Here is a 27,430-nt window from a genome sequence, read left to right as displayed (position 1 = left end):
TCCACATGCAAGCGGTGGCATGTATACATCTGTACACAATAAAAATAAATCCCACAAGGTAGAAGGTAAGGACCAACATATGAGGTCATCCTCTGCCCACAACGCCCATCCTCACACTCACGCAAACACGTATGCACACATATCAGATGCATGTAACACACACACAAAGTTTAAACAACAACAAAATTCTCTAGCTAGCCTACAATGAATGAATGTCTCATCTGGTCATCTTTAAAATACTACCTGGCAGATACGAATTTTTCAATTTGACAATAAATCCAGGTCAAGTCTCAGGTTCTAGTCACTACTCTGCAAGCCCCAGGAGTCACCCAGAGGCAGAAGTCTGTGTGTATGCTTCAGCAAAACACATACTGGTCACCACTGCTCAGTATCAAGTCTTGGCCAATTCCCACCTCCCCTCCTCCCTCTCTGGAATTTTCTTGAGCCCATTACCATGACTGTGACTATGCACAGGCATCCCAGCACTGGTGTCATTGTGGGCTACAGCTGATCAAGCCATCTTTAGCCCTCTAGCCATGACAATGGAGCCTCCATCTCTGCTGTTGAGTTTCATTTGCCAGCTGTCTGTCTCCCCAGGGAGGCATAAGCAATGTGAGGCTTGATGTTTTGCATAGTGTTCATTCTTAATGGAGTGAATCATAAACACTTTAAAAGTGCAAGACAGTGCCAGGCATGGTGGTAAAAGTCTTTAACTCAAGCACTCAAAAAGCAGAAGCAGGCAAATCTCTGTGAATTTGAGGCCACTCTGGTCTACAGAGCAAGTTCCAGAACAGCCAGAGGGTACATGTAAGACACTGTGTTGAAAAAGAAACAAGCCAACAAGCCGGGCAGTTGTGGCGCATGCCTTTAATCCCAGCACTTGGAAGGCAGAGACAGGCAAATTTCTGAGTTCAAGGCCAGCCTGGTCTACATAGTGAATTCCAGGACAGCCAAAGCTATGCGGAGAAACCCTGTCTTGAAAAACAAAAAACAAAACAAAAAACAAAAAAAGAAAAAAAAAAGAAGAAGAAAAAGAAAAAAAAAGCAGGCTTGAGAAATGACTCATTGACTCAGTAGTTAAGAGTAGTGACTCTTCTTGTAGAGGACCGGCATTCAATTCTAGGCAACCATATAGAGGCTCACAGTTGTCTAAAACTCCACCCCCAGTGTCTCCAACACCTCCTTCCAGCCTTTTCAGGCACATATGTGGGGTACAGACATACCTGCTAGCAAGACACCCATTTGCATAAAATAATAAATACTAAAAGAAGGAAAAAAGGATAAAAGAATACAAGCCACGGGCTTATAAAATGGCTCAGTAGGTAAAGGCTTTGCTACACAAACCTGTAGACCTCAGTTTAATTCACAGAATTTACATAAACATGCAGGGGAAAAAAATGGACTTCACAAAATTGTCTTCTGACCTCCACTTGTGCACATACACAGAATAATAATTTGTAAAAAGTAAAATCAAAAATAAAAAAAAAACATAAAAAATCAGTTAGGCTGGAGGCATGTCTCTGTTATAGAGCACATGGAAGCTCTGGGTCCCATCCTTAGCACCAAAAATAAAAACATCCAAAATACATGGAAGGAAGTGAATTCAAGACCCAGCTCCCTCTGACTTTAGCATCAAGGAGTAAAGGTCTGGAGGCCAGTCCTTCCTAGAATCCCTATCTAGTCATCTGAGGTTCCTAAGACAGTGTCTCTCATCCTGACCAGGCTCAGGTGCCCGCTTTGCTGCAGAATCACCCTATTCATGGACTACGCAAGCCAGAGACCTCTAGTCCTTGAACTGTCTCACAAGAGACCCCATTACAATTGTGCCAGACAGAGTGCTTCATAGAGCTTGATTCAGGAAAACAGGCTGTGGCCCCTCCTCCCTCCAATTTCTGCCTGCAAGCCTGGGCCCCAATCCTGGCCCCCAACACAAGAACCAGAGCCAAATGCTTCTAGCATATACCACTATGGGTGATTTATTTAAGGGTCTCCAAATAATCACTTAAGCGTCACCATGGCAACCTGAAGAGTTGCCATGGAGATTGGAGCAGGAAATGTCCCCATGGAGACACCTGGGAGACTCCATAGGAAATCATTACCAGGTGGAGGGGCTTGGTAAGGGGGGTGCTGAACACATAAGGGAGCCCTGTGGTCCGCACTCTGACAGGGGGAGGGAGGTGAAGGGGCCAAGGGAAAGAAAGCAGCTTAGAGAGGCAAGAGAGTTCCTGATTTCCACAAGCACCATTCCACTTGATGCAGAGCTGCTAGAACAAGCGTAGGGGAGTTCAGGGAGGAAGGATAAGCATGGGTGGCAGTGGTGGCCCCCGGGGGAGGGGAGGTTTACTTTAAGTGCTTTGTCTTGCATTTGGATTTATTTCACCACAGTGTGCAATAGCAACTGTTCTTACAAATGTGGCTGTTGATCATTTATCACGTTGACTGTGTTGTCTCCTCAAACCAATCTCACATGGCGGGAGCGAGCTCTACTTCTCGGGTGTGGAAACAGTGTCCACACAGCAAGCCACAGTCATCTCACAGATTAGAGGAACCAAACTCGGGCTTCTCAGACTCCCTTAGCAAGTCAGCATTTGGGGGCAACTATAGTCTCACCATAGCACAGTCACACAGGACATGACTTCAGACTTGGCCTTCTGGGGTCAGTTCTTTTCTTTCAAGAATCAAAGAGGGGGAGCTTCCTGCGCAAAGGTGAGACTGCAGCTACTGGAACCCAAAGTCACCACGGCCTCTGCCCACTGCATCTCTACCTGAGACTCCATCCTGAGCTGCACCTGCTCCACAGCCCACACTCTTGCTTCAAAGCCTTGAGCTGGATTCCCATTGACAGAGAGTCAGCCTGCTGAGGGCTTTAGGATGCAAGCTTCAGGGGCAACATAACAAACCTGCCTTGCCTTTGGCCTCTGCATGCAGCCCCGTGTGTGAGAGTGCTGGGCAGACAGCTCAGCTGACCCACCTGTGCTTTCTGCAGACAGTCCACACCCAGATGGTGCCAAGTTAAGCTGGAGAGAAAGGAAAGGTATTAGGAGAGAATTAAGGTGAGGAAGTGACTCAGCCCCGCTCTAGCCTGCAGCCATCCAGGAGGAACTCTCCAGAGACAAAGGCCCTGCTAGGCTCAGCTTGCAATCTGGCCTGCAAGTGTTGCTTGCTCCATAAGGCAGGGAAGGGAAGAGCTGACTAAGCTGCGGCCTTGAACCCAGTCCACAGAGCAACCACAAGGCCACTATGAGCCGGATCATTGCTTTTACATTCAAACGGGCTTAGGATTTGATCACCTTGTAGAGAGTGGAATCGTACTAGGGAGGTGACTCTAAGCAGCAGATTACGTCAGCCTTGGGAGGAGTTGTTCACCATGAGGACTGAGCTTCTAGTAGGTAGAACCAAATCCCCTGAGTGGCAGAAGAAAACCATTAGGAGTAGCAGCTTTGCAATCCAACAGTCCAAGTTCTTGACTCGGTATAAGATGCTAACCTCTCAGAGATTTCCTTATTGAATAAACTCTGGGAAGCAAAGCCGATTCAACTATTGATTCCTTCACTCTTACATTCACGCCATAAATGCTCTGGCACACAAGGGTCTAGCCTCAGTTTAGAATGAATTTTAAGGAATGCACCTCCTTACTCCCATTAAGATGGCTGCTGTAGGGGGGCGGTCTGCAATCTCTGCCCTCGGGAGGTCAAGACAAGAGGATCTCAAATTGAAGGTTAGACCCGGTCTCAAAAACACCTAGGGAGAGTACAAAAAATTAATTACTCTCAGAAGAAAAAGGAGAAAGTGGAATTCTTGTGATTTCCTGAGATGAAGAAAACCGAACCCTATGCCCAGCCCCTAATACTTTGTCTAATGACAAAAAATATATATCTTTCCCTCATCTTACCCACATTATCCTGGGCAGAGAGGAAGGGTAGGCCATGACATTCTGGATATCATGGGTCACCAATGACAATCTGTTGACAGTCTGTGGTATAAAGTGCTGTAAATAGGGACAGAGACAGCCAGGAGCAGAAAGAAAGGGGCAGAAGTGTGGATCATAGACGTAATGGAGCAGCCAGGTGGTGGTGGCACACACCTTTAATCCCAGCACTTGGGAAGCAGAGGCAGGCAGATTTCTGAGTTCTGAGTTCAAGGCCAGCCTAGTCTACAGAGTGAGTTCCAGGACAGCCAAGGCTACACAGAGAAACCTGTCTCGAAAAAACAAAAACAAAAACAAACAAAAAACCCAAACAAACAAAAAAACAAAAACAAAAAAACAGAAATAATGGAGCAGAACTGTGGAAAGATGAGCAGATTTGACCAGACCAGAGATTTCTGCTTCTCATATTTAGCAGTTTTATGGCATTGAGGAAAACATCTCTGACCTCTATGAGCCTCAATTTCTACAGCTGCAAAAGATAACAGAAATACCAGCGTCATAAGGGTACAGAGAAGAATAAATGACAGAGGAGCTGAATACAAGAAAAGGCTCAAAATAGATATCATAATTCTGGTAAATTTTTACTATTATTAAAATGATTTTGTCCTTATTATATTTTGGTTCATGTTGGGCAGTGGTTGCAGGTAAAGCTTAGGCAGGTTTGGTTTGATGACAAAGTATCTTACATGAGCAAGCTGAGATCAGTCACTTCAGTAGCTGGGAGCCTTGGATGGTCTTTATGCCGAGGACTTCAGATTTCTTTCAGTAGCGTGTGAATGTGTACCTGGCCTAGATGTGTGGTCGTCCAGCCTAGGTCTTTAAAGCAGTACTTATGTGTCAAAGAGCTGGTAGGTAGGCGGAGACTCCTTAGGAGAGGCCAGAGAAAAAAGGCCAGACTTAGAAAACCAAACAAAGACTGGAAAAGGAGGCTGGCAAGAGTAGAATTGAAAACTGGGCTCTAAAAGTAGCCCTGGCCTGATCTTGTGCGGTCCTGCAATCAAATCTACTTAGGATGGAGAAAGAGAAAGAAAGACAGAGACAGAGAGAGACAGAGAGAGAGGGGGGGGGGAGAGGGAGGGAGGGAGAGAGGGAGAGAGAGAGAGAGAGAGAGAGAGAGAGAGAGAGAGAGAGAATCATAACAAGCTCATAGCCAGCCTGAGCAACTTAGTGAGATTCTGTCTCACACTTTACAAAAAGCTGCTCAGATATGGCTGCTCGCCTGTAATCCAGCACTCAAGAGATAGAAACTGGAAGATCATGAGTATGAAGCTTCATACTTGAACTCAAGAATGAAGTTTCAGCTTCATCAGATCCTGTTTTTTGTTTTTTCTGTTTTTTTTTTTTTTTTTCTGGTTTTTCGAGACAGGGTTTCTCTGTATAGCCCTGACTGTCCTGGAACTCACTCTGTAGACCAGGCGGGCCTTGAACTCAGAAATCCACCTGCCTCTGTCTCCCAAGTGCTGGGATTAAAGGCATGCACCATCACTGCCTGGCCAGACCCTGGTTTTTTTGTTGTTGTTGATGGTGGTTTTGGTTTTTTTGTTTTGTTTTGTTTTGCCACAGGAAAGAAAAAAGGGAGGAGGGAAGTAGGAAGATTTTTTAAATTATAAAATGTTTGCCTAGCACATATAAGGCCCTAGGTTCAGCCCCTAACACCACCAAAAAGAAAAACATGTTAGAACAGTAAAGGCATAGAAATATGCAACTCAGGAGCTGATAAATGACTCAGTGAGTGCAGGCACTGACTGCCAGGCTTGACAGCCTGAGTGTGATCCCTGGGATGGCCACAGTGGGAGGAGAGAACCAACTCCTGCAAGTTGTCCTCTGCACCACACACATGATATGGCACAAGCATGACCACCCACATATATACATACACAAATAAGTAAATGTACTAAACATTTTGGAAACATATTTCAAAACTAGGCAACTCTAAACACTGTACTGTTTAATGACATAGACATTCATGACCAAATGATGGAGAAAATCTCAGGTTCCCTCCAGATTCTGGGAAGAGATTGGATGAGGGAAGGAGAGGCTGCCAGATCCTGCTAGAGAGGGGACCAGAAAGGGCTTAGAAGGTTCTGGAAGGTTTACTATGCACAGTGGAAAGAGGAAGATGGGGACCTATGTATGACAATATGTACACCACCTATGTACGGCAATATGCACACCATCTACGTATGACAGTATATGCATCACCTATGTATGACAGTATACACACCAGCTATATATGACAGTATACACACCAGCTATGTATAGCAGTATATATACCAGCTATGTATGGCAGTATATACACCAGCTATGTATGACAGAATATACACCATCTATGTATGATAGAATACACACCATTTCTGATGTTTTTGAGTGGACAGAGACTTGAAGGGACGAAACATGGACACCACTGTAACAGTAGTGGGAACACAATGTCTGTCCCCTTCCATCCCTGCTGGCTGTGGCACATCCTACTACCATTTAGCACTCATGCCCTTCTGCTTGCATTATTGTTAGCTGTTAACAAGTCTGTCTTCTCTGCTATTAATTTATTGATTCAGTTGATAATTAAGGAATGTCTCTAATGTGTCAGCAAGCATGAGGGAATGTCACTGAACATCCAATAAAGAGGAGCCACTAGGCATGGTGTTGTGGTGACATGTGCCTAATCTCCAGCACTGAGAAAGTAGTGGCAGAAGGATTGGGACTCCAAGGTTAGCCTGGGCTACATGAAACCCTGTCTAAAACAATAATAAAAACAAAAATAAAGAAAAGCTTGGCTTCACAGTGGTAGAAAGGTTGTGAGAACAATCCATGCAAATATGTGTGTTCTTAGGGCCTGGCTCCCCCTGAAAGCTTGTTCTATCTGAAAAATCTAGCCTGAGTTTCCTAGCGCACACTGATCCTTCCATGTTCACCATAGCCAACGCCATGGAGACAATTGTTTGGGCCTGGGGATATGAAAGCCTTAGGTAGAAGTCAGGGGAGACTCACCTAGCTTAAATGCAAGCACAGTCACAAACCGATTTGACTCTTCCTGGAGGGGACTTCATGGGATCCTGGCTCACTGGAGTCTTATACTGAAAGGATTCTCCATGGTGCACATGTAGGTTTATTATTCCAGAGGGCCAGACCAGAGAGTCTGGGACAAAGCCTAGAAATCTGGATATCAACTGGCTTCTCTTGTGTCACATGCAGAGTCTAGGGATTTATCTGCTCTGTGCTGAAGAAAGGACCTTTGAGGGCAACTTATGCACACACATGAGCACTGGAGAAGCCAGGGGAAGTCAAGCAGGCAGACTTAACCCTTCAAAGAAACAAGATGTTTTCTAGTCTTCCTCCAGGAATGCTAGGAAAGGATGTGGTTTACAATCTGGTTTAATCCTTTGTAATCTGTAAAGGGAGGCTTTACCCATATCACCTAGAAAGTATGTCTCAAACCCTTTCCTCCTAAAGCCTGGGCATTGCTTCTAAGTTTAATAAATCCATCCTTACAAGAGGTGTTACTTGCAGTTTACAGCACCCTAAGTGACTTCATGTTATCTTCAGGCCAGTCCTATCTTGACAGCCACGACACTGTGTCTCCATCAGTCATTCTCTCCAGACCTTAAATCTTGAGCAGTGTTTCTGAGGCAACGGTGCCCATCTGTATGGAAGAAGAAATAAAGTTTCAACATAAGCATGTCTTAAGCTTTGTTGTACACACAGACTGAGTTTGTTGTTAGCAGAAAACTTTTTTCTGAAATTGTGCTTTGTTTCAACATGACTAAAATAAATGACCTAGTGTCAGACTCTAGAAGTTTTGAACCAATGTTGGACAACTAAGTTGAGCTGACGTGTGAGTGTTATTCTTGTCTCTTCCTGAATCATTTTGCTTCTGGCCATAAAGCCTTCAGGGACCCCGTGTATATCTCATTGTCTGAGAATCCCATATGTCTGTGAGACCAAAATGGACAAAGAATGGATGAGCAAGAATCCTCCTTCCTCTGAAATGCAAAGGCATCTTTCAACTCTGGAGCACCCCAAAGAGTCAGAGTCAATTTCCGTACTCCTTTAGAAACATTCCTGGAAGATACAGTGAAGAAGGAAAGAGCTGGACTTGGGTTTGGAAATTTTGTGGTTTCCACAGGTAAAGGTGTGTGTGTGTGTGTGTGTGTGTGTGTGTGTGTGTGTGTGTGTGTGTGTGTGTGTATGTGTGTGTGTGTGTGTTTCAGTTTGGTTTGATTTTTTCTTTTTGTTTGTTTTTGTTTTTTGAGACAGGGTTTCTCTGTATAGCCCTGGCTGTCCTGGAACTCACTCTGTAGATCAGGCTGGCCTTGAACTCAGAAATCTGCCTGCCTCTGCCTCCCAAGTGCTGGGATTAAAGGCGTGCACCACCACCACCCGGCGATTTTTTCTTTTTTTCAATGCTGAATGTTGAACCCAAGACACTGAATATGTTAAGCAAGCACTCTACCATGGGCCTGAATTTTAATCTCCCTTCTCCTTAGCTGCATTAATTTGTTCCTCTTTGACTCAGTTTTCCCATTTACTCAGAATGCAGGCTAGTAATATGTCAGAGGGTGACACTGAGGATTGAGACTCAGTGATGGAAAACTGATGGGACACTGGGCTACACATTGAGATTTGAGGTCCCTTTGTTCTTATCTGATGGTAAGAGGAGGGCAGCGTTGGGTAGAAATTATTCCAGGGAGGGAGAAGCTGTCTCTTTTAATAAAGGAGGCTCAGAGAGGTAGGGTACAGCTCACAGTCCCTGAGACCAGACAAAGCCCAGTGACCAAGCCAAGGCGCCTTTTCTGGTTGGGAAGCTTCCATAATTCCTGATTTCTGTGTTACTGCTCTGAGCTCTCTTGCTCCCCATCACAGGGTTAAGCTGAAACTTGCTGAGTTTCCCAAAAGGCTCATGAGTTTGTTCTTCTCGCCAATCAGCTGAGAGGAAAAACAGCAGTAAATCTGGTTACTTGGAGAAGCCCACCTGCAAAAGGAAACACATCCTGCCTGGATACCAGGCTTGTCGATGTGATAAAAAGGGAAGGAACTAAATCCTGGGTATGCTCAGAGGAAGAGGAAGTGGGTTATGTGAGAGCTGAACTGAGGTGAGAGGGTCCCGGGGAGCAGGGAAGTATCAGGTGGGTCCTCAACAACCAAGGCATTTTCCTCCTAAGAGATATATACTTAGAATTATGATCGTGGTTCACAGATAAGACAACTGAGCCCACCAGTAGGAGCTATGAGAATAAATTTGAATTGTCTAACTCGGGTGAGCTGAACACAGCTACTCATTCCTAGCTTACTCCAGCAGAGGGGATCACTCACTATCCCTGGCCTTGGGTAAAGGGTTTAAGGACAGGCAAGCTAGTGGTAAAGATAAGATCCACTCAGATGTGTCCTGTTACTGTTCAAGGGGAAGACGGGGTTAGGCTAAGTAGACACAGAGTATCCTATGTGCCTGCATAGAGTAATAGATTGGGCTTTTTTCCATTTGTCCTTCCTGGGGCCCTGGCTCGCTGGAGTCTTACTGATATGGTTGTCCATGATGTAAGTTCAGGCTGATTATCTCAGAGGACTTGACCTGAGGGTGTGAGCAAAAATCTGGAAAGCCAGTGGTGGCAAAATTTGGTAGGTATTGATTAAGTCTTGGCCATTTAGGAGCTGTTTTTATAGGGGTGTGTTTTGGCATCCTGGCCTGACTGTGTAGAAAGTGCCTGCTGACCTTAGCTAGGCGTGGTGGTGTACGAGGAATTTAATCTCAGTACCTGGGAGGCAGACGCAGGTGGATCTCTGAGTTTGAGGCCAGCCTGGTCTACAGAGTGAGTTCTAAGACAGCCAGGACTACACAGAGAACCTGCAGTGGCAGGCTACATCCTGTCTCAAAAAAACTGAAAGAGAGACAGAGACAGAAAGAGAGATAGAGAGAGATAGAAAGATGGAGAGAGAAAGACAGAGACAGAAACAGAAAGATAGAGAGACAGAGACAGAGACAGAAAGACAGAGAGAGACAGAAAGAGCAAAAGAGAGACAGAAAGAGGGAGAGAGAGACAGAGACAGACAGAAAGAGGGAGAGAGAGAGACAAAGACAGAGAGAGACAGAAAGAGGAGAGAGACAGAGACAGACAAAGAGAGACAGAGACAGAGAAAGACAGAAACACAGAGAGAGACAGAGAGAGGCTGCTGGCTCATTTCCTTAAAAATATTTTAAAGTTTGGAGGCGGGGCAGTCATTGTGGCACAGACATCTAATCCCAGAATTTGGGAAACAGAGGCTGATGACAGTCTATGAGCTCACAGCCAACCTGGTCTAGTAAATTTCAGGCCAGCCAGAGATACAAAGTAAGTGGGGGGCCGTTTTTTTGTTTTTGTTTGTTTTTGCTTTTTTCAAAATGTATTTATTTTTATTCAGGTGTATGTGTTTGTGCCTTCAGTAGTTTATGTGCACTTCATATGTGTCTGGAGGCCAGGAGGCATTGGATCTTCTGGAACTAGAGTTTTAGGCAATCGCAAGCTACCTGATGTGAGCTGGGAACTGAACCCAGAGTCAGGTTGCAAAGAAACCTGGGACATTAGCATAGCAAAGCACACTCTGGCAGCCATGCTCACTAAGTACCTGTGGCTCCCTCACTCCCCACTACCCTAAATCCCACCAGCCTAGGGGCCTTGCTTCCCTTCCTTCTTTTTTGTTTTGTTTGTTTGTTTTCAAGACAGGGTTTATCTGTGTAGCCCTGGCTGTCCTGGAACTCACTCTAGACCAGGCTGACCTCGAACTCAGAAATCCGATTGATTGCCTCTGCCTCCCAAGTGCTGGGATTAAAGGCGTGCACCACCACTGCCCAGGTCACGCAGGTTCTCTTGAAGAGCAGTAGTGCTCTTAACCACTGAGCCAAGATTCCAGCCCTTGGGTCATTTCTTTTACCGATATATCCTGGCCATTACTCTGTGTCTATTTGGTCTCTCAGAAGACTTCACAGCTCCACACATGGGAGCACACAAGCAACCTCTACTGTAGAGCTCTGCACCTTGTGTGTCTGAGAAACACCCATTCAGAATTGCCCTGCAAATTGGCAGCTGCTTTCCAGCTGTTGCTTCTATACAAAGGAGGCTTGCTTACAGGGGTGACCTTGACAGCTTCCTGGGGAGAGTGATCCTATCACTTTCAGCCTTCTTCCTCCTGGACCAGCTGACTGGCTTCCCTGAGCCCCTGTAGGGCACAAGGACAATTGTTACTGTCACGTGGGTGGATGGAACCACGTATAAAGAGGTTGGAAAGAAAGGGTCTGGGCAACATAGTTTCCATAGTTTCCGCTTAACTCCAGCCAGAGTTTCTAAGTTGCAGCAGTTCTTTTAGCAAGCTGCTTCTGTCTGGCTCTGCAGCAGTTCATCACCTCTGAGAGCCTGACTGGAATCACATGACTTTTTGCATCTGGTTTGCATATGTCTACACCCACAGGGCAGGCCAGCTCTGGAGTTTTAGCCTGTTCTTCAGGAGCTGGGCTTCATTCTTTTGAAAGCAGGGGCTGTTCTTACTGTATTACAGAGTTCTTATAGACTTCTCAGCCACTCTCTGGGAGAGAATGCTGTTTCTGTAGGATAGGAGGCACACTCTGCCAAAAGGGTGGGAAGGGGTCAGAATGCTGAACCTCAGATCACATTCAGGGTATCCCGCCTGTGCTGTCCCTTGGGCAGAGGCATTTGGGGGCTGCAAAGAAAGGATCAAAATAGGGTCTGCCATGGTCTCTGTGTTCAGGAAATGGGCACTGTTCTGACTTGCTTATGTCCAGAGCTGTGTTTATTCTTGGAGTCACTGCATTTCAGAGCTGGGTCCTTGGTTGTGATGGTTGTATATGCTTGGCCTAGGAAGTGGAACTATTGAGAGGTGTGGCCTTGTTGGAATAGGTGTGTCACTGTGGGCTTGGGCTCAATCTAGCTACCTGGAAGGGAGTCTTCTCCTAGAGGCCTTGAGATGAAGATGTAGAACTCTCAGCTCCTCCAGCACCAAGCCTTCCTGGACGCTGTCATGCTCCTGCCTTGATGATACTGGAATGAACCTCTGAATCTGTAGGCCAGCCCCAATTAAATGTTGTTTTAGTTTGTTTGTTTGTTTTGTAAGAGTTGCCTTGGTCATAGTGTCTGTTCACAGCAGTAAAACCCAAACTAAAACACTGGTCTACAATAGAGAAGTGGGGGTGACCTCACTGGAATTCTTGTCTGCATTTCTGAGCAATTGACATGGGTCATCTCTCCTTCCCTTGTTCATCCTTCCAACAAAAAGCCCAGAGCCCTGCTACGCATGATGCCATGGTTGGGGACAAAGGCCAATGCATCAGTGTTTAAAAAGATGACAAAGTAATAGTCAGTTCAAAAGGGAAGCTGCCACAGTTCCCTCCGCTGAAGCTTCTAACAATGAGATCTCAACAGGAAGTGCTTGCTGGCTTTAATCCCAGCATTCTGGATGCTGAGGCAGGCTGATCTCTATGAATTTGAGACCATGTTGGTCTATAGAACAGGTTACAGGACAGAAGGTCTACTACCCAGAGAAAACTTATCTCAAAAAAAAGAAAAGAAAAGAAAAGAAAGCAATAACTACAACAAAAGGAGTAAAAACATAAACTTCTCCAAAAGACAGTACAAGGTGTTTTTCCAACCTAAGAATGACAGGAGTTTCCTCAGGAAACAAAGAAGCAGGTGACACAGAAGTCACATTATTTTGTTCTTAAGATGTATTCATTCTACTTACTGTATATAAGTGTTTTGCCTACATATGTGTGTGTGTATACACATATACACATATATACATACACACACACATATATATATGTATATATATGTGTGTGTGTATATATATATATATATACATATATATATATATACACACACACCATGTGTGTACAATGCTCAAAAAGGTCAGAAGATGGTATCAGATCACCTGGAACTAGAGTTATAGATGGTCGTAAGCTGCTGTGTAGGTGTTTGGAACCAAACCCAGGTCCTCTGGAAGAATGGCAAGTACTCTTAACCACAGAACAGCTTCTCTGGCCCCCAGAAGGCACACTGTATTGGTGTGGGGTAGTCGGTTGTTGGAGCATGGAAGCAGGTACAGGGGAAAGCCAAAGCTTTGTCCTGATGGCAATTGGGAGCAAGTGAAGACAGGAATCTAGAGGCTATTGTTCTGGTCTACCTAGACTGCTTTACAAAGAAGACTGATAAGAAAGACCTCACTTCCTTCAGCTCACTATTAAACCACCAGTCCTTTTGGGAGAAACACCTAGGAAATCACTCTTACCAAGAGCTCCTCCTCCAGAGTGTGACTTCAAATGGAAGTGTGTAGAATACACTCCTACTGAGTGCTTAGCCTCAGGAACGATAACTAAGGGTGCAGAGCTGAGGGTGGATTGTTGGCATTGGTTTGTGTGAGTGCCTGGAGGGATAAAAGTTGTCTGAGCCTCCAGAGGAAAGAACAGGACAGGGAGTCGATGGAGGAAGAGTAATTGGCTTGGGGTTAGCAAGCTGCTTCTTAGCTTTGCCTTTGCAAAGTACAGTGGGTAGTCTCAGGGCTAGCCTAGTACCTGGCATAGGACAGGCACTCAATCAATAATTATTTATGGAGTCATTAACTTCTGGTTTAATCCAAGGTTGTCGAAGACTTCCAACCTCTGATCACAGGTTTCTGCCTTGTCTTGTATCCTCTGGGCAGGATTCTTTACTGGAAATGGGCATGTCCTAGATTCATCTTTTAACCAAGAGCACTTTGCTTCAGGCCATTCTCAAACTAGGAACAAAGAAAGAGGTAGGGAAATGTATTCAGGGTTCACAAAGTTACAGAGAGTCAAAGTAATTTTCCCCTAAACAGGCCACCATCATTTCAGATATAACATTCCTGAAAAGTTCTGGGAAACATGGCACTTTCTTTCTTTCTTTTTTTAAAAAGGTTTATTTATTTATTTATTTATATGAGTACAATGTACCTGTCTTCAGACATACCAGAAGGCAGTATTGGAGCCCATTACAGATGGTTGTGAACCACCATGTGGTTGCTGGGAATTGAACTCAGGATCTCTGGAAGAACAGTCAGTGCTCTAAACTGCTGAGCCATCTCTCTGACCCAACATGGCGCTTTCTTACAAAGAACTCCATTCCTGGGGCACTGGGGTGGTGTGTGTGTGTGTGTGTGTGTGTGTGTGTGTGTGTGTGTGTGTATGAGGAGGATAGAAGGGGGATCAGTGAGGGTGGGGGGCTGGAGGGAAGACTCATTCCTTTAAGGAGCACTCTTTAGATGTTACTGCGTTTCCCAGGTTGGGTGGATGGAGAACAGGCTCTAAGAAGAATGCTTTTCCACTCACAGCCACCACACTCCTGAGCTTTTCACCAATACCCACATGCACAAAGAGAGAGCCTTCATCTGTACTTTTGCCTGTCCTCTTACACATACATGCTCTTATAGACAGTCTGCTTAACCTCTAGCACAGTCAGTCACTCCTGTGGGATATCCTCTAGGGACACCTGCAACAAATCCATCAGAACATAAATTCTGCTGGGCAGGGTGGCACGTGCCTTTAATCCCCCACACTTGGGAGGCAGAGGCAGGTAGATTTCTGAGTTCGAGGCCAGCCTGATCTACAGAGTGAATTCCAGGACAGCCAAGGGCTACACGGAGAAACTCTGTCTCAAAAAAACAAAACAAAACAAAACATAAGTTCTGGGTCAGAGGCCCCTTCACCTCATCTCACTCAGCCTATAGGAAGACCCAGTGTCTAGAGTTCTTTATTTGAAAGCTTCCCCATTAATCCACTGAGGATGCTGGGTGCTGCCATTGAGTCCAAAGCAAGATCTAGTGAGAGCCTTGTGTCCTGGGCCTCTGAGGGACTGTCGATCACTAGGCACTGAGGATACAGCAGTTATGGGAACATTTTCTGAAGAGAGAGAACAAAATGAATGCTTGCCACAGACAGGGCACCAAAGACAGAAACAAACTAGTCCATCCCAGTGTAATTTAGTGTGCCAACAGGTTTTATTGGGGCTACGTAACAGGAAATATGGACAACTTATGGGTGACTATACTGTTGAGAAAAAGAAATCTCTCCTACCAACTGTTAGGTGCCTATAAATTCTCAGTGAAGGATGGGTCTTTGCGGTTCCTCACCAAAGGCAATCTTTACCTGTCTATAAATTCTCAAGGGGCAGGGCCTAAGCCCCTTCTTCTAGCAATTATTAACTACATCTCTATGCTCAAGGAAGGGTGGCACTCCCTAAGCCCCTCCCCATGACAGAATGTCAATGGAACCCACAAAGCTTCTACAGGTCTAATACAGCAGTCACAAGTGCTGAGATTTCAAGAGAGAACTGCCGTGCCATGGCCAGAGGTAGCATTCCATAGCAGCAAAACCCAGCTTATACCCATTGGGGATGTGAAGTGTTCTTTGTTGACATACCAGGGTTTCCCCATGCACAGCTCTACTCAGTGTGCATTTACTCAGTATTTCACAGCACTAGACACCTCAGAGAATCCCTGCAGAGTTAGGGCTGAGATTCCTTCTTTTTGTTTGCTGTCAGAGGGAACTGCTATCTCAGAATCAATCTCTTGTGTCCAGATCCCTCCATCTAACAGCCAGCAATGGCCAGACCAATGCTTCCCATCCTAGGAATCTTTTTGCCTTCCAAGGCCTTTCTTTGCAATTAGATTGTCCCTCCTCGGTATTCCAGAGTACAGAGTAGTCTCTCAGGTTGTTTGTTCATTTGTTTGTTTGTTTGTTTGTTTGATTTTGTTTTCTGAGACAGGGTTTCTCTGTGTAACAATAGCCTTGTCTGTTCTGGAATTCCCTTTGTAGACCAGGCTGACCTCCGGAACTCACAGAGACCCATTTGCCTCTGCCTCCTAAGTGATGGCATTAGAGTGGCCTGTAACACCATGCCCAACTTTGGTCTCTCAGTTTTAATTAATCCTGTAACCTTATCCATACCAGCAAAAGTGTTTTAACCATGTTAAAAAAAATCTTTGTAGGTTCCAGGAACTTAGGACATGGATGTCTTTGGTGTGTGTGTATGTGTGTGTGTGTGTGTGTGTGTGTGTGTGTGTGTGTGTGTGTGCCAAAGAGAACTAATGTTGATAAAAGAGGGGGCTAAAAGGTTAAAATGAAAGTAGCTAAGAGTCCAAAGCCTTTGCAAACAGGCTGGTAATGGCTTCTTTGGGCAGAGTACCATTTAAGCTAAAACACATGTAAGGCCTCTGAATCAAAGGGTTAACACTCCCAGGCAGGTCTGGACCTGCAGACTCCCCAAAGCTCCACTTGCCTAATGCTTAGATCAGACCTGCACTTCTGAACAGGACACCTTTAGTTCAATGCCCTAGCCTATCTAGGCAGGGAAGGGGAGTGCTGCTGATAGCCTCGTGGTGGCTGCTCCGAAGAATTCTTGGTGCTGTGGCAAGTTTCAACCTGCCATCACTTTAGGGGACATCAGAGAGAGTCTGTAAACCTCCTCTGGGTTGCTTCTGGTGTTTCCGTTTGCGGTAGTTTCCTTCCCTGAATTCTTTGGGGGCATTTTAAATTATTAATCAATTATTTTTATTATCATTGTTGTTTGTTTACAGTACTAGGGATCAAACTAGGCCCTCTTCTATAGAAAGTACATACTTCACCACTAAGCTACAGACCTTGTCCACCAAAAGTGGGCTGTCTTAGGGCTTTATTGCTGTGAAGAGATGCCACGACCACGACAACTCTTATAAAGGAAAACATTCAATTGGGACTGGCTTACAGTGTCAGAGGCTTATGCCTATCATCATAATGTTGGAAGCATGTCAGGATCCAGGCAGACGTGGTCCTGGAGAAGGAGCTGAGAGCTCTGCATCTTTGTCCACAGACTGTGAGCCACACTGGGTATAGCTTGAGCATGAGACCTCAACGCCCACCTCCACAGTGACACACTTCCTCCAACAAAGCCAAACCTCTTAATAGTGCCACTTCTTATGGGCCCAGCATTCAAACAGACGAATCTATAGGAGCCATTTTTATTCAAACCACCACATAGGTCTTCAATGCAAAGCACTTTAGTTATTTCATTCGCTCATATGTTCAATGAGTAATTTTAAAAAATCCATTGGCACATAACATGTCCCACAGGCCAAAGACAACACATTTCCTTAGTTCCTATGACTTGCATATGAGTTTTGTTATACAGCTATACAGACAGTGGTAGGGAGATAGAACAGGTAACCAGGGAAAGGTCTCCTCCTCCACACTTGTTACCCAAAGAAGAGATAAATGGAAATCTTTCAGTCCCAAGTCAGTTACTCTTCTGTCAAGAAACTGAAATCATTTGTGCAAAACCTGCTGCTACACGCCACCTGCTACTCTGCAATCTTTCTCAGAGGGAGGCCAGCCGAGTGCCTATCTTAGACTGAGCCCTAGTCTGATTCCATTGTCACCATCCCATCTATTTTGCACACTAGAATTGAGGCACAGAGGGCTACCCAGTTGTAAAGCCAACCTTTCAGTCAAGCACTCTGACCAGCAGAAGTTGCCTGCATGAGTGCTGTGTTGATTTCTGTGTTCACCAAACCCTAGGTCTTGTCAAGGGCTTTGGAGTCGTCCTCTCATTATTTTCCTAAGCACTCTACTATAGAGTGGGAGCTCCAAGGTGAGCTAACTGGAGGCTCAGGAAAGTTAAGTAACCAGTTTGGGGACATAGCCAAGGAGTGTCCAATCTAGCTCCCAAATGCTTTCTCTGTAGGAGGGAAGGTGGGTGAGGAGAAAGGCATAGGACTGGAGACAGCTATGGACACAGAGAGGGCCAGTGCAGGGTGGGGTGGTGAAGGGAAGGAGGAGAGACAGTGTGAGGAGGACCAGAGGTTCTGGAGGAGGTAGGAAGGAAGGAGCTCTGAGGTGGCTTCTGAGTCCTGGGAGAAGGTAGGTGGGGTCTTTTTGTTTTGTTTTGTTTTGTTTGCTTGTTTGTTTTTAGGGTGCAGGTGCCTGTGGCTGTGTAGGCCAGAAGAGGGTGTCGAATACCCTGGAGCTGGAGTTAACAGGTAGCTGTGATATGGGTGCTAGGCACCAAAGTCAGGTCTTCTGCAAGAGCAGGGGGGACTCTTAATGCCTGAGTCATCTTGCTAGCCCAGAGAGTTATTTTCTGTGGGCACTATAGTCAGAAGACAGATTGCAAAGGGCCAGCTATGGAGTGCTTTTGCACAGGAGGAGGTCAGGTGGTGATTCCTTCCTGAGAAAGAAAACAAGGCAGGGCCAAGGGCCTCTGAGAATGTGGAGCCCCAATCCTGGGCAGGCAAGAGGAGGAGGCCTGGCAGTGCACAAGTGGAGAGAAGATGTGTGCTCCTGTGTGAGTGTGTGAAAGGTTCAGGACAATCAAGTGGCTTCTCTCAAGTGAGAGACTCTCCTACATCTTTGTTTTTGTTTGTTTTTGTTTTTGAAGACAGGGTTTCTCTGTATAGCCCTGGCTGTCCTGGAACTCACTCTGTAGACCCGGCTGGCCTCGAACTCAGAAATCCGCCTGCCTCTGCCTCCCAAGTGCTGAGATTAAAGGCATGCACCTCCACCGCCCTACTCTCCCACATTTTTTTAAGGTAGGGTCTGGGGAGATGGCTCAGTGGTTAAGAGCACTGACTGCTCTTCCAGAGGTCCAGAGTTCAATTTTCAGCAACCACATGATGGCTCACAACCATCTGTAATGGGATCTGATGCCATCTTCTGATGTGTCTGAAGACTATAGTGCACTCATATACATAAGTAAATAATTCTAAAAAAAAAAATCAAAGGGAAGGAAGGCAGAGAGAGAGACAGAAAAGGAGAGAGAGGGAGAGAGAGAGAGAGAAATATTTAGGCCATCGAAGAGTGAGATGATAGGAGTGGTTTTGAACATGGGGACACCATCTTTTCCTTCATACTTCTCATTGTGATTGGGCGTGTATGGGTTTCCTAGAGCTTCCATAACAACTGGACACAAACTAGGGTTTAAAACAATGGCTTGCTGGTTCTCAGTTTTTTTTCTTTTTAAAGATTTATCTATTTTATGTATATGAGTACACTATAGCTGTATAGATAGCTGTGAGCCATCATGTGGTTGCTGGGAACCGAACTCAGGACCTCTGCTTACTCCAGACCTGCTCGCTCTGGCCCAAAGATTTTTATGTAAGTACAATGTACATTGTAGCTGTCTTCAGACACTCCAGAAGAGGGTATTAGATCTCATTACGGATGGCTGTGAACCACCATGTGGTTGTTGGGATTTGAACTCAGGACCTTTGGAAGAGCATTCAGTGCTCTTAGCTGCTGAGCCTCTCCAGCTCTGGTTCACAGGGCTTAAGGGGAAAAGCTCAAAATGAAGGGCTTGCCAAATTGGTTCCTCTGAAGGCCACTAGGGAGAATGTGTCCCAGGCTTTGCTCCTGGTACTTCCCACGGTCTTCTCCTCTGGCTTATACACCCATCGCTCCAGTCTCTGCTCCCCACTCATATGCTACCTGCCCTCATGGGTGTCTGAGTTCAAATTTCCCTTTTTTAAAAAATTTATTTTTGCTGCCGGGCGGTGGTGACACATGCCTTTGGGAGACAGAGGCAGGCAGATTTCTGAGTTCGAGGCCAGCCTGGTCTACAGACTGAGTTCCAGGACAGCTAGGGCTACACAGAGAAACCCTGTCTCAAAAAACCAAAAAAAAAAAAAAAAAAAAAAATTATTTTTGGGCTGGTGAGATGGCTCAGCGGTTAAGAGCACCAACTGCTCTTCCAAAGGTCCTGAGTTCAAATCCCAGCAACCACATGGTGGCTCACAACCACCCATAATGAGATCTGATGTTCTCTTCTGGAGTGTCTAAAGACAGCTACAGTGTACTTACATGTAATAAATAAATAAATATTTAAAAAAATTTGTTTTTGCTGGAGGTGGTAACACATACCTTTAATTCCAGCCCTCAGGAGTCAGAGGCACAGGCAGATCTCTAAATTCAAGCAGGGCTTCACAGAGAAACCCTTTCTTGAAAACCAAAACCAGCTGGGCAGTGGTGGCACACGCCTTTAGTCCCAGCACTTGGAGGCAGAGGTAAGTGGATTTCTGAGTTCGAGGCCAGCCTGGTCTATAGAGTGAGTTTCAAGACAGCCAGGGCTACACAGAGAAACACAGAGAAACCCTGCCTTGATGAAAAAAAATAAAAGTTATGTGTGTGCATATTCATGTATGAGGGTGTAGGTGCGCCATGGAGTACTTTGTAGTCTGAGGAAAACCTCTATCTTATACCTTGTTGAGGCATGATCCTTCACATTGTCTGTTGCTATATTATATACCCCAGGTTAGCTCAATTGCCCTTGACCTCTGGCAATTCTCTCATCTTAGCTCTTGTCTGAGATTATAGCCATGTGCTATTGGGTCTGGCATTACATAGGTTCTGATCTCAAGTTGGCAAGACTTGTGCAGTAAGCACCATCTGAACCGTCCCCCCAGCACGAGACTTCCTTCCTGTAAGAAATACTTATTTCTGTGTGTGTGGATGGGGTGGGGTTCTGCGTGCATGTGGCACATGTTTATGTGGAGGTTAGAGGATAGCTTATGAGAGATGGTTCTCTCCTGCTACCATGTAGTTTCTGAGAATCCAACTCACATCATCCAGGCTTTGTAGGATTTGCTTTTGCCTGAGCCAGCCCAGCAGCCTCCCTCTTCTTCTAAGCACATCAGTCTATTCTAATGACCTCATTTAACTTGACTACGCCTATACAGACACGATTTCTAGGGAGGGGAAAGCTATAGAAATGAGTTTATGCCAAGGTGATTGGTTAAAACAACTATAAAACATTATGTCCACAGGCTCGCTCATCTAGAATTTATGTTTCCCATAGGCCTCAAGATCATCTTATAAGGGATTCAACAAAAGCACTATGTACCACCGCCTAGCCCCTAGAAGGAAGTGCTCTTTTTAAATGCTTCCTCACTGATTCTTAAGAAGGCTTCCTGGAACAAACTCCAAATCTCTTCACCATCCTTAGAATTACTGGGAGACTGTGGCTCTTCTGTCTTAAGCACCCTTTGGACATAGAACTTACAGTTTGTTCTCTAATCCTAAAAGGATTGGTGTCCAATTTTCATTCCTCCCCCACTTCCCTTCTTCACCCAGATGTCTATTAACCAAATAAGAACTGAGATGGAAAACTCAGAGGTGAGTTAGGATCTCTGGCTGCTCTCAGATTAAGTAATGGCTAGCTAGAGAGGTGGTGTCTTAGGTGTAGGGGAGTGTGGAAGGGTCCAGGGACTCTGCAAATATGTCACTATGATAACAGCCAGCCTCCATTCCCCTAAATCCTTGTGTTCTAGATAGAATTAACTGTCAACCTGACACAATCTGAATCATCTGAAAAAAAGAATGTCAGGGGAGTCATTGTCTTTTCATAACATTGGTCTATGGACCAATCTATGATATGAGCTTGTCTTCATGGATAATTGGGCAGGGTAGCCCAGCCTACTGTGGGTGGTACCATTCCCTGGGCAAGTGGTCATGGGCTATATTAGGAAGTTAGCTGTGCATGAACCCGGCAAGGGAGTCAGCATGCCCCATTCCTCAATGGATCCTGCTGTGTACTTGACCCTAAGTGGGTATTCCTATCTTGACTTCTCTCAGCAATGGGACTGGGACCTGGAAGTGTAAGTTAAAATACACACTTTCTTTTCCAAATGGCTTTGGTCATGGTATTTGCCAGAACAACCGAGTATAATTAGGGCATCTTTGGTCACAGAAGCCCAGGCTCTCTGAACCGAGAGGGATCTTCAAATAGTTTTGCTCCAGCATATTGAAATCCATGATGGGTTATAGAAGCCTTAGAAAATGACAAAATTATCAAGCCCAGCCCGGCAAACACATGTTCACAATAATGTTGAGACTGTTTCAGCGCTACAGTGACCCTGCTCAACTTGTTCATGAAGCCACAGCAGAGAACCACCCCGTCTGATGCTCTTCTCATCCCCTCTCTCCTCAAAAATAACAGGTGAGGAAAGGTAATTGGTTCTCTTCTACCTTGAACCTCATTCTGAGGCACAGAACAACCTAAGGTCTCCTTGTTCTAATCACTATTCAGAGTTTGTTTCTATAAACAAACATGGCTTCTGTCAAAGAAGGACATTTGAGATGCCTTTGCTTTAATAATAGTGACATAGAAAGAGTTCTTGCCCCGTGGTAGAAAGTAAGTCAGTGGTTGCAATGCAGAAGTTTGCAGTCTTCTCTGGGATGCAGATTTCCTTCCAGGTAAGCAGTTGTGCAGAGAGAGAGGGGGCTGTCAGAGAAGGTAGATGGCCTTGAGCTGAAGTCATTATGGGAAGCAAGGTAACTCTGTGATTTGCTATATAATCTTGGGGCAACACCGAGGAGGTTTTTCTTGCCAGAAATCTCTTTTCTTGCCAGAAATCTCCAACAGCCCACAGGGGAAGCTCCTTATGCACACCCTGCAAACATCCGTTGCCTTTGACTCTAGAGCTCTGATACAGGTGAGCAGGATGCTTAACTGTTAGGCAGGTTAACAGTTTTAACCTGTTTTTATTGAGAGATTTTCTAAGAAAATCTTGGAATGGGGACCGATTCTGGAGAGGTCTTTAAATTGGAGATGTCCAAGTTTAGTGTGTGTGTGTGGGGGTTTGCATTGTGTCCTTGGTTTGTTTTAGAATTCTTAGAAGACCCTGGATTAGGGGCAGTATGTGAACAGGGTAGGAGTTGTTTCTCTCAGTAGCTTGTGGGCTAAGGGCCGGTGGGGTCCGGACCCTTACCCTTTTCCCAGTGCTTCAGTTGCCTGCAACCTCCTCCAGGCCGAAGGCGGGCCGGGAAGGAGAGAGGCCAGAGGGGCGGGCCGCGGTGTAGGAGCTCGGGTAAGCCGGGCCGGAGCCGTCGGGCGCCCGGCGACTTTTCCCCCCCCGCGGCGATCGCAGTGTGCGGCGGGGCGGTGGGCGCGGAGGCGGAGCTGGAGGGGGCATGCCTGGCTGCTGCGAGGCCTCGGGGCGCGCCCCGGCCGCCGTCCCCACCTCCGCCTCCTCCTTCTCCTCCTCCGTCTCCTCCTCCTCTTCTAGTCCCGCCGCCGCCGCAGCCAACATGGCTGCGCCCCGGAGCCCGGGAGGCGGCCGTTGAGAGCTGCCCGTTCGTCCCGGCCCAGAGGCGCGCAGGCCCCGGCCCATGGGCCCCGCCGCCTCGCGACTCCCGGCGCGCTAGGCTGCCGCCCAGTTCGGCGTGCAGCCCGCCGGCCTCAGGGAGCCCCGGCGCCGTCCGGCGGGGCGGGGCGGGGCGGCGCGGGCCGCCACCATGGAGCCGCAGCGCCGGGAGCTGCTCGCCCAGTGTCAGCAGAGCCTGGCCCAGGCCATGACCGAGGTGGAGGCCGTGCTCGGGCTGCTGGAGGCAGCAGGAGCGCTGAGCCCCGGCGAGCGGCGGCAGCTGGACGAGGAGGCTGGAGGCGCCAAGGCGGAGCTGCTGCTCCAGCTACTCCTGGCCAAGGAGCAGGACCACTTCCAGGACCTGCGCGCTGCGTTGGAGAAGACTCAGCCTCACCTGCTGCCTATTCTCTACCTGAACGGCGTTGTCGGGCCGCCGCAGTCTACAGAGGGCGCGGGTGAGTGGCAGTCCCGCGCGGCCCCTCCTGCCCTCCGGCCACCCCTTCTCTCTGCAGCTCACCAAGGGGCTTGGGGGGCCGAGGCTCTCTGGTCGCGGCCAGCGCTCTACCTGTATGGCGCGGGTGACACATTCTCTCTTAGTCTACCGGGGGAGGGACGGATGCCTGGAACCGAATTCACACCTCCTGCCTCTGTTCTTCGGTTTTCTGGGAACAATAACCCCTCACCGAAAGCCTCGTTTTTCCTCTCCTTGTTGCTACTGCTGCAGAGTCCTCCGGAGGCCACCAGGTCCGGTGGCCGGGCGGAGGTCCGAAGACACCTCGGAAGGATGTCGGTCAGCCTCCTTTCTAAGCTTCTCACGGTCGGCTAGCCCTTCGGGAGCCCGAGGTTGCAATCAGCAAGAAGGGAATATAGGCCAGGGGAAGATCCCCTAAGTTTTCATCCCTGACACCTTTAGATCACTCGTGCCTTTTCACTTTGTGTCCGTGTCCGTTTCCTTCCCGTCCCCTGGATCTCAGTCTCCTAACTCGCCCAGATTTGTTGTGTGTTATGCACAACGCCTTCCCCGGTTTCTTTGGAAATTGTGGGCCCGGAAAAGTTGAGGAAGTTGCATTGCACCATGGGAAAATCTTAGTAGTGGTTGCTGTGGCTCAGTTCCCTCCCGGAGAGTTCTGAGTTCCCGGTGGAGGAGAGCTGGTGACTGATTCCTCTGAGTGGTGCCCTTTGGAACCCCTGTGTTCTTGCTCTTGGAAGTGACTGGTTTGTAAGTGTGTGTAGGGGGAGGGGTACTGCTGGGAGTTTGTGACTAGTGGTAGGCTTGTCCTGACTGGACTGTGGAGAGAGAAACCAATCTCTTCGACAAGGAAGGAGGCATAGTACAGAGGAAGGATGAGGGCTGGCATGTATGGTGTGTGTTGTGGCAGGAACTCTACCTTATCACATTTAATCGCTGTTAACCGCATGTGAACTATCTAGTATTCCTGCTTTGCCAGAGAGAAAACTGGCTTGCAGGGGTTAAAATGCTTAAAGGATTGAATGCTAAGAGTTCTGAATTATTGTCTACTGCTTTTTAAAAACATATTCAGAGCCTGGAGACAGCAAGTGTATCTTGTGTAGGTCTTGCCCTTGTTTTAAGTTGAATCAATACACATAATAAAATCAATAAAGACACATGTAAAAGAACAGTGAATGAAGAGAGCTGGAAAAATAAAACTGCCCTTAGCAACGTGTGGGCCAGAGGTTGAGGAGACCCGTTTATGGGACTGTTAAAAGCTACACTTATAAAGGGAGTGATTTTATTAGGTGTCTCTGGTAACAGCTCTCATCTCTGGGCCATCTCAACTCCGTTTTCTCAAGCAGAAGGGAACTGACATACAGAGAGGCTAAAACTGCAGCCCCACAACAGAGCACTTCATGGATGCCCTCCTGTCTTCCCTTGGACTTCTGCATTCTGTCTCTCAGCCCTTCATGCTGTCCCTGCAAGTATGATTTAATGGGCCAAGCCAGTAGTCTCTTTGAATAGCCTTTCGAAGTTGCTTAGAAGGGGCTCTCGAATGCAGCTAAGAGAATAAAGGACCTCCTCAGATACCTTTTCCATTCTAACTACTTCTATTTATTTTTGAAGAAAGAAGTTTGTCAAAGATTTGTTTTTAGAAGTCTGTCTAAGGAAGCACAGAAGTTAGAGGGTAGCCAAGAAGTCCTCTCAGGGATGTGCGCGTATCAGCCTTAGGATTAATCTCTAGACTAAAGAAACTAGAGGACAGATGGCCGTGTGTTAAGTAGATCCCTTATATGCCCAGTAGAGAAGGTGGGACCGCTGGTCTGATTTTTAAGGTTTGTCTCTTGCCCTCCAAGGAATGGGATAATATAAGGCTGAGATTTATCCCTAGGGCTGTGATTTTTTTTTTAATCCATTTCCCCACACTTCAGAATTTTATTGCTTCAAAGAGGCTCATGAAATCCTTAGAAAAATACTTGTCAAGGAGGTTAAGTTTGTCTTATTTAATAGGTTAGAAGAAATTGGGGTAGCACTTGATAGGGCAAGACACCATCTGGAGGCTTTGGTGGATAGCTTGACGTGTGGTGTGAGTCAGTGGGTGTCTGTGTGTCTTTGTAGTACTGTGACTGGAGAAACACAGGGTTAGATTAGGGGGAAGCAGGGGCTCCTTTCTAGGGCTTGATGTGCTGCTGTTGAGAATGTTGTGTCTTATCTTCACCAACTTGTGGCCACCCCAGTGTCACAGAGGGGTGTTTTAACATCTTCATTACATTGAGTTCCCAGGGCCAGTGCCAGGCACCAGGAAGATCAGAGGGCAGGAAGGTGACAGACACCAGGAGCCTCTCTCTTATTTCTTGTCTTGCTTGGCTCCTCCTTCTCACTGCCATTTCAAGAGATTAATTGGTGCTGAAGAACTCTGCTATCTTACTCACACATGGATTTGTAGGGATGGAAGTGAATTTCTTTGCCCCAGCTGGTGACGGAGAGGTGGAAAAGGCCCTTGGCTGGATAGAGTTGAATTTGGTTATCGAGTCAGTGTTTTTTCTCGTGAATTTAATTTCTGAGATCTGATTTCTGATTTCTGACCAGAAGTTCTGATTTCTGAGATCCTTGGGTTCTCCTTGTGCACAAGGCCTCAGGGTCTTCCTCTACATAGTGGGGTCCAGGGTGCTCCATCTCCTGCCTTAGTCCTGGGAGTGGGGCCAAATGGCTTTAGGGAGGGATGAGATGTCCAGCTTGGCTTGTTGGACTGGGGTCTGTCCATGTATCTTAAGACCTTGTTCAGGCAGTGGGGCACTTTAGGAGAGATGGATCTGTTGAGTGACAGATACAAGAGCAGGCTTTTTGCTTTCTTACAAACTGTGTACTGTAGGACTTTCTCCAGTACTCTCATCTGGACCTAGTGTGGCCCTGACTAATTGCCATCTAAATGTCGAGGGCTTCTTAAATTATTTTGTGCCAGGCTTCTCATGGAAGACAGAAATTGGCTTCCTGCTGGATCTCACCACCCATGCGCTTAGAATTGTCTTGTCTTTTCCTGTCCCTTCCCTCCTTCTGTGCGTTTTCTCCATTTCCTGCAGAGAGGGAGAGAGATGCTGTCACTAACATGAAGAGACTGTCATAGGATCATCTGCTGAAGTAGTAGAGGGAAAATTGGAGGAAAGACTGGCACTTGAGCTGGAGCTAAGAGGGAACCCTCCATCCATCCATCCATCCATCCATCCATCCATACATACATACATACATACATACATCCATCCATAGACCTTCTCTGTATAGCCCTGACTGTCCTGGAACTTACTCTGTAGACCAGGCTGTTCACCTGCCTCTGCCTCCCAAGTTTGGAGATCAAAGGTGTGTATATGTGTTTAGCCTGCATTTTATAGGTGCACTGTGTGCATGCAGAGGTCAAGTGAAAGCATCAGATTCCCTGGAATTTGAGTTACAGATGGTTGTGAGATGCTAAGTGGGTGCTGGGAATTGAATTGGGTTCTCTGCAAGAGCAGCAGGTGCTCTTAACCCCTGAGCCATTTCTCCCCCCCCCCCCCAGGGGGGCGGGACTTGGAATGCAGAGAGAGTTGTAGGGAGGACAGCAAACACTGCAGGGACCATAGAGGGTACAGGCTGCTAGAACAGAGAGGATTGCCATTGAATGTGAGGCAAGGAGGCCTCAGGGGTCCAGGGAGAGGTTTGCATGCTCTCTGAAATATAGGCATTGTAGAAAGTGAGGTTGGAGGCATTTTTCATTTTTTGAAACAGGGTATCCCTTTGTAGCCCAAGCTGGTTTCAAACATGTGGAAGTTCTCTTTCCTCAGCCTTTGAATGCTGTGATTATAGGTGTGAGCCCCTATGTCCACCTAGACCCCCTGTCTTCCTCTCTGTCTTCCTCTCTCTGTCTCTCTCTGTCTCTCTCTGTCTCTCTGTCTCCTCCCCCCCCCCCT

At 46.7% G+C, this 27,430-nt stretch overlaps 2 protein-coding genes across 6 annotated transcripts in view; one reads left to right on the top strand and one right to left on the bottom strand.

Moving 5' to 3' along the window:
• Positions 1 to 22,011: 22,011 nt before the first annotated feature.
• On the bottom strand, positions 22,012 to 23,109 carry LOC116085357 (uncharacterized protein C11orf95-like). Its single transcript, XM_031362908.1, has 2 exons — positions 22,661 to 23,109; positions 22,012 to 22,173 (listed from the first exon to the last, which is right to left on the bottom strand). The coding sequence occupies exon 1, from the start codon at positions 23,060 to 23,062 to the stop codon at positions 22,676 to 22,678; it is 387 nt and encodes a 128-aa protein (XP_031218768.1). The 5' UTR covers positions 23,063 to 23,109; the 3' UTR covers positions 22,012 to 22,173; positions 22,661 to 22,675.
• Positions 22,735 to 27,430, top strand: part of Dlg5 (discs large MAGUK scaffold protein 5) — a 110,453-nt gene continuing 105,757 nt past the window's right edge. For 4 of the 5 annotated variants that reach the window (XM_031362907.1, XM_031362904.1, XM_031362905.1 and 1 more), the window contains exon 1: positions 23,019 to 23,490. In XM_031362907.1, the coding sequence (XP_031218767.1) occupies positions 23,187 to 23,490 (304 nt within the window). In that variant the 5' untranslated portion in view covers positions 23,019 to 23,186. Of the gene's footprint in view, positions 23,491 to 27,430 lie in introns of all 5 variants that reach the window. The other variant, XM_031362906.1, reaches the window with a different exon arrangement.

The sequence above is a fragment of the Mastomys coucha genome, unplaced genomic scaffold, assembly GCF_008632895.1.
Source record: "Mastomys coucha isolate ucsf_1 unplaced genomic scaffold, UCSF_Mcou_1 pScaffold9, whole genome shotgun sequence".
NCBI lineage: Eukaryota > Metazoa > Chordata > Mammalia > Rodentia > Muridae > Mastomys > Mastomys coucha.
Note: the sequence above shows the minus strand (reverse complement) of the source record. Positions and strands in the feature narration are given on the sequence as shown.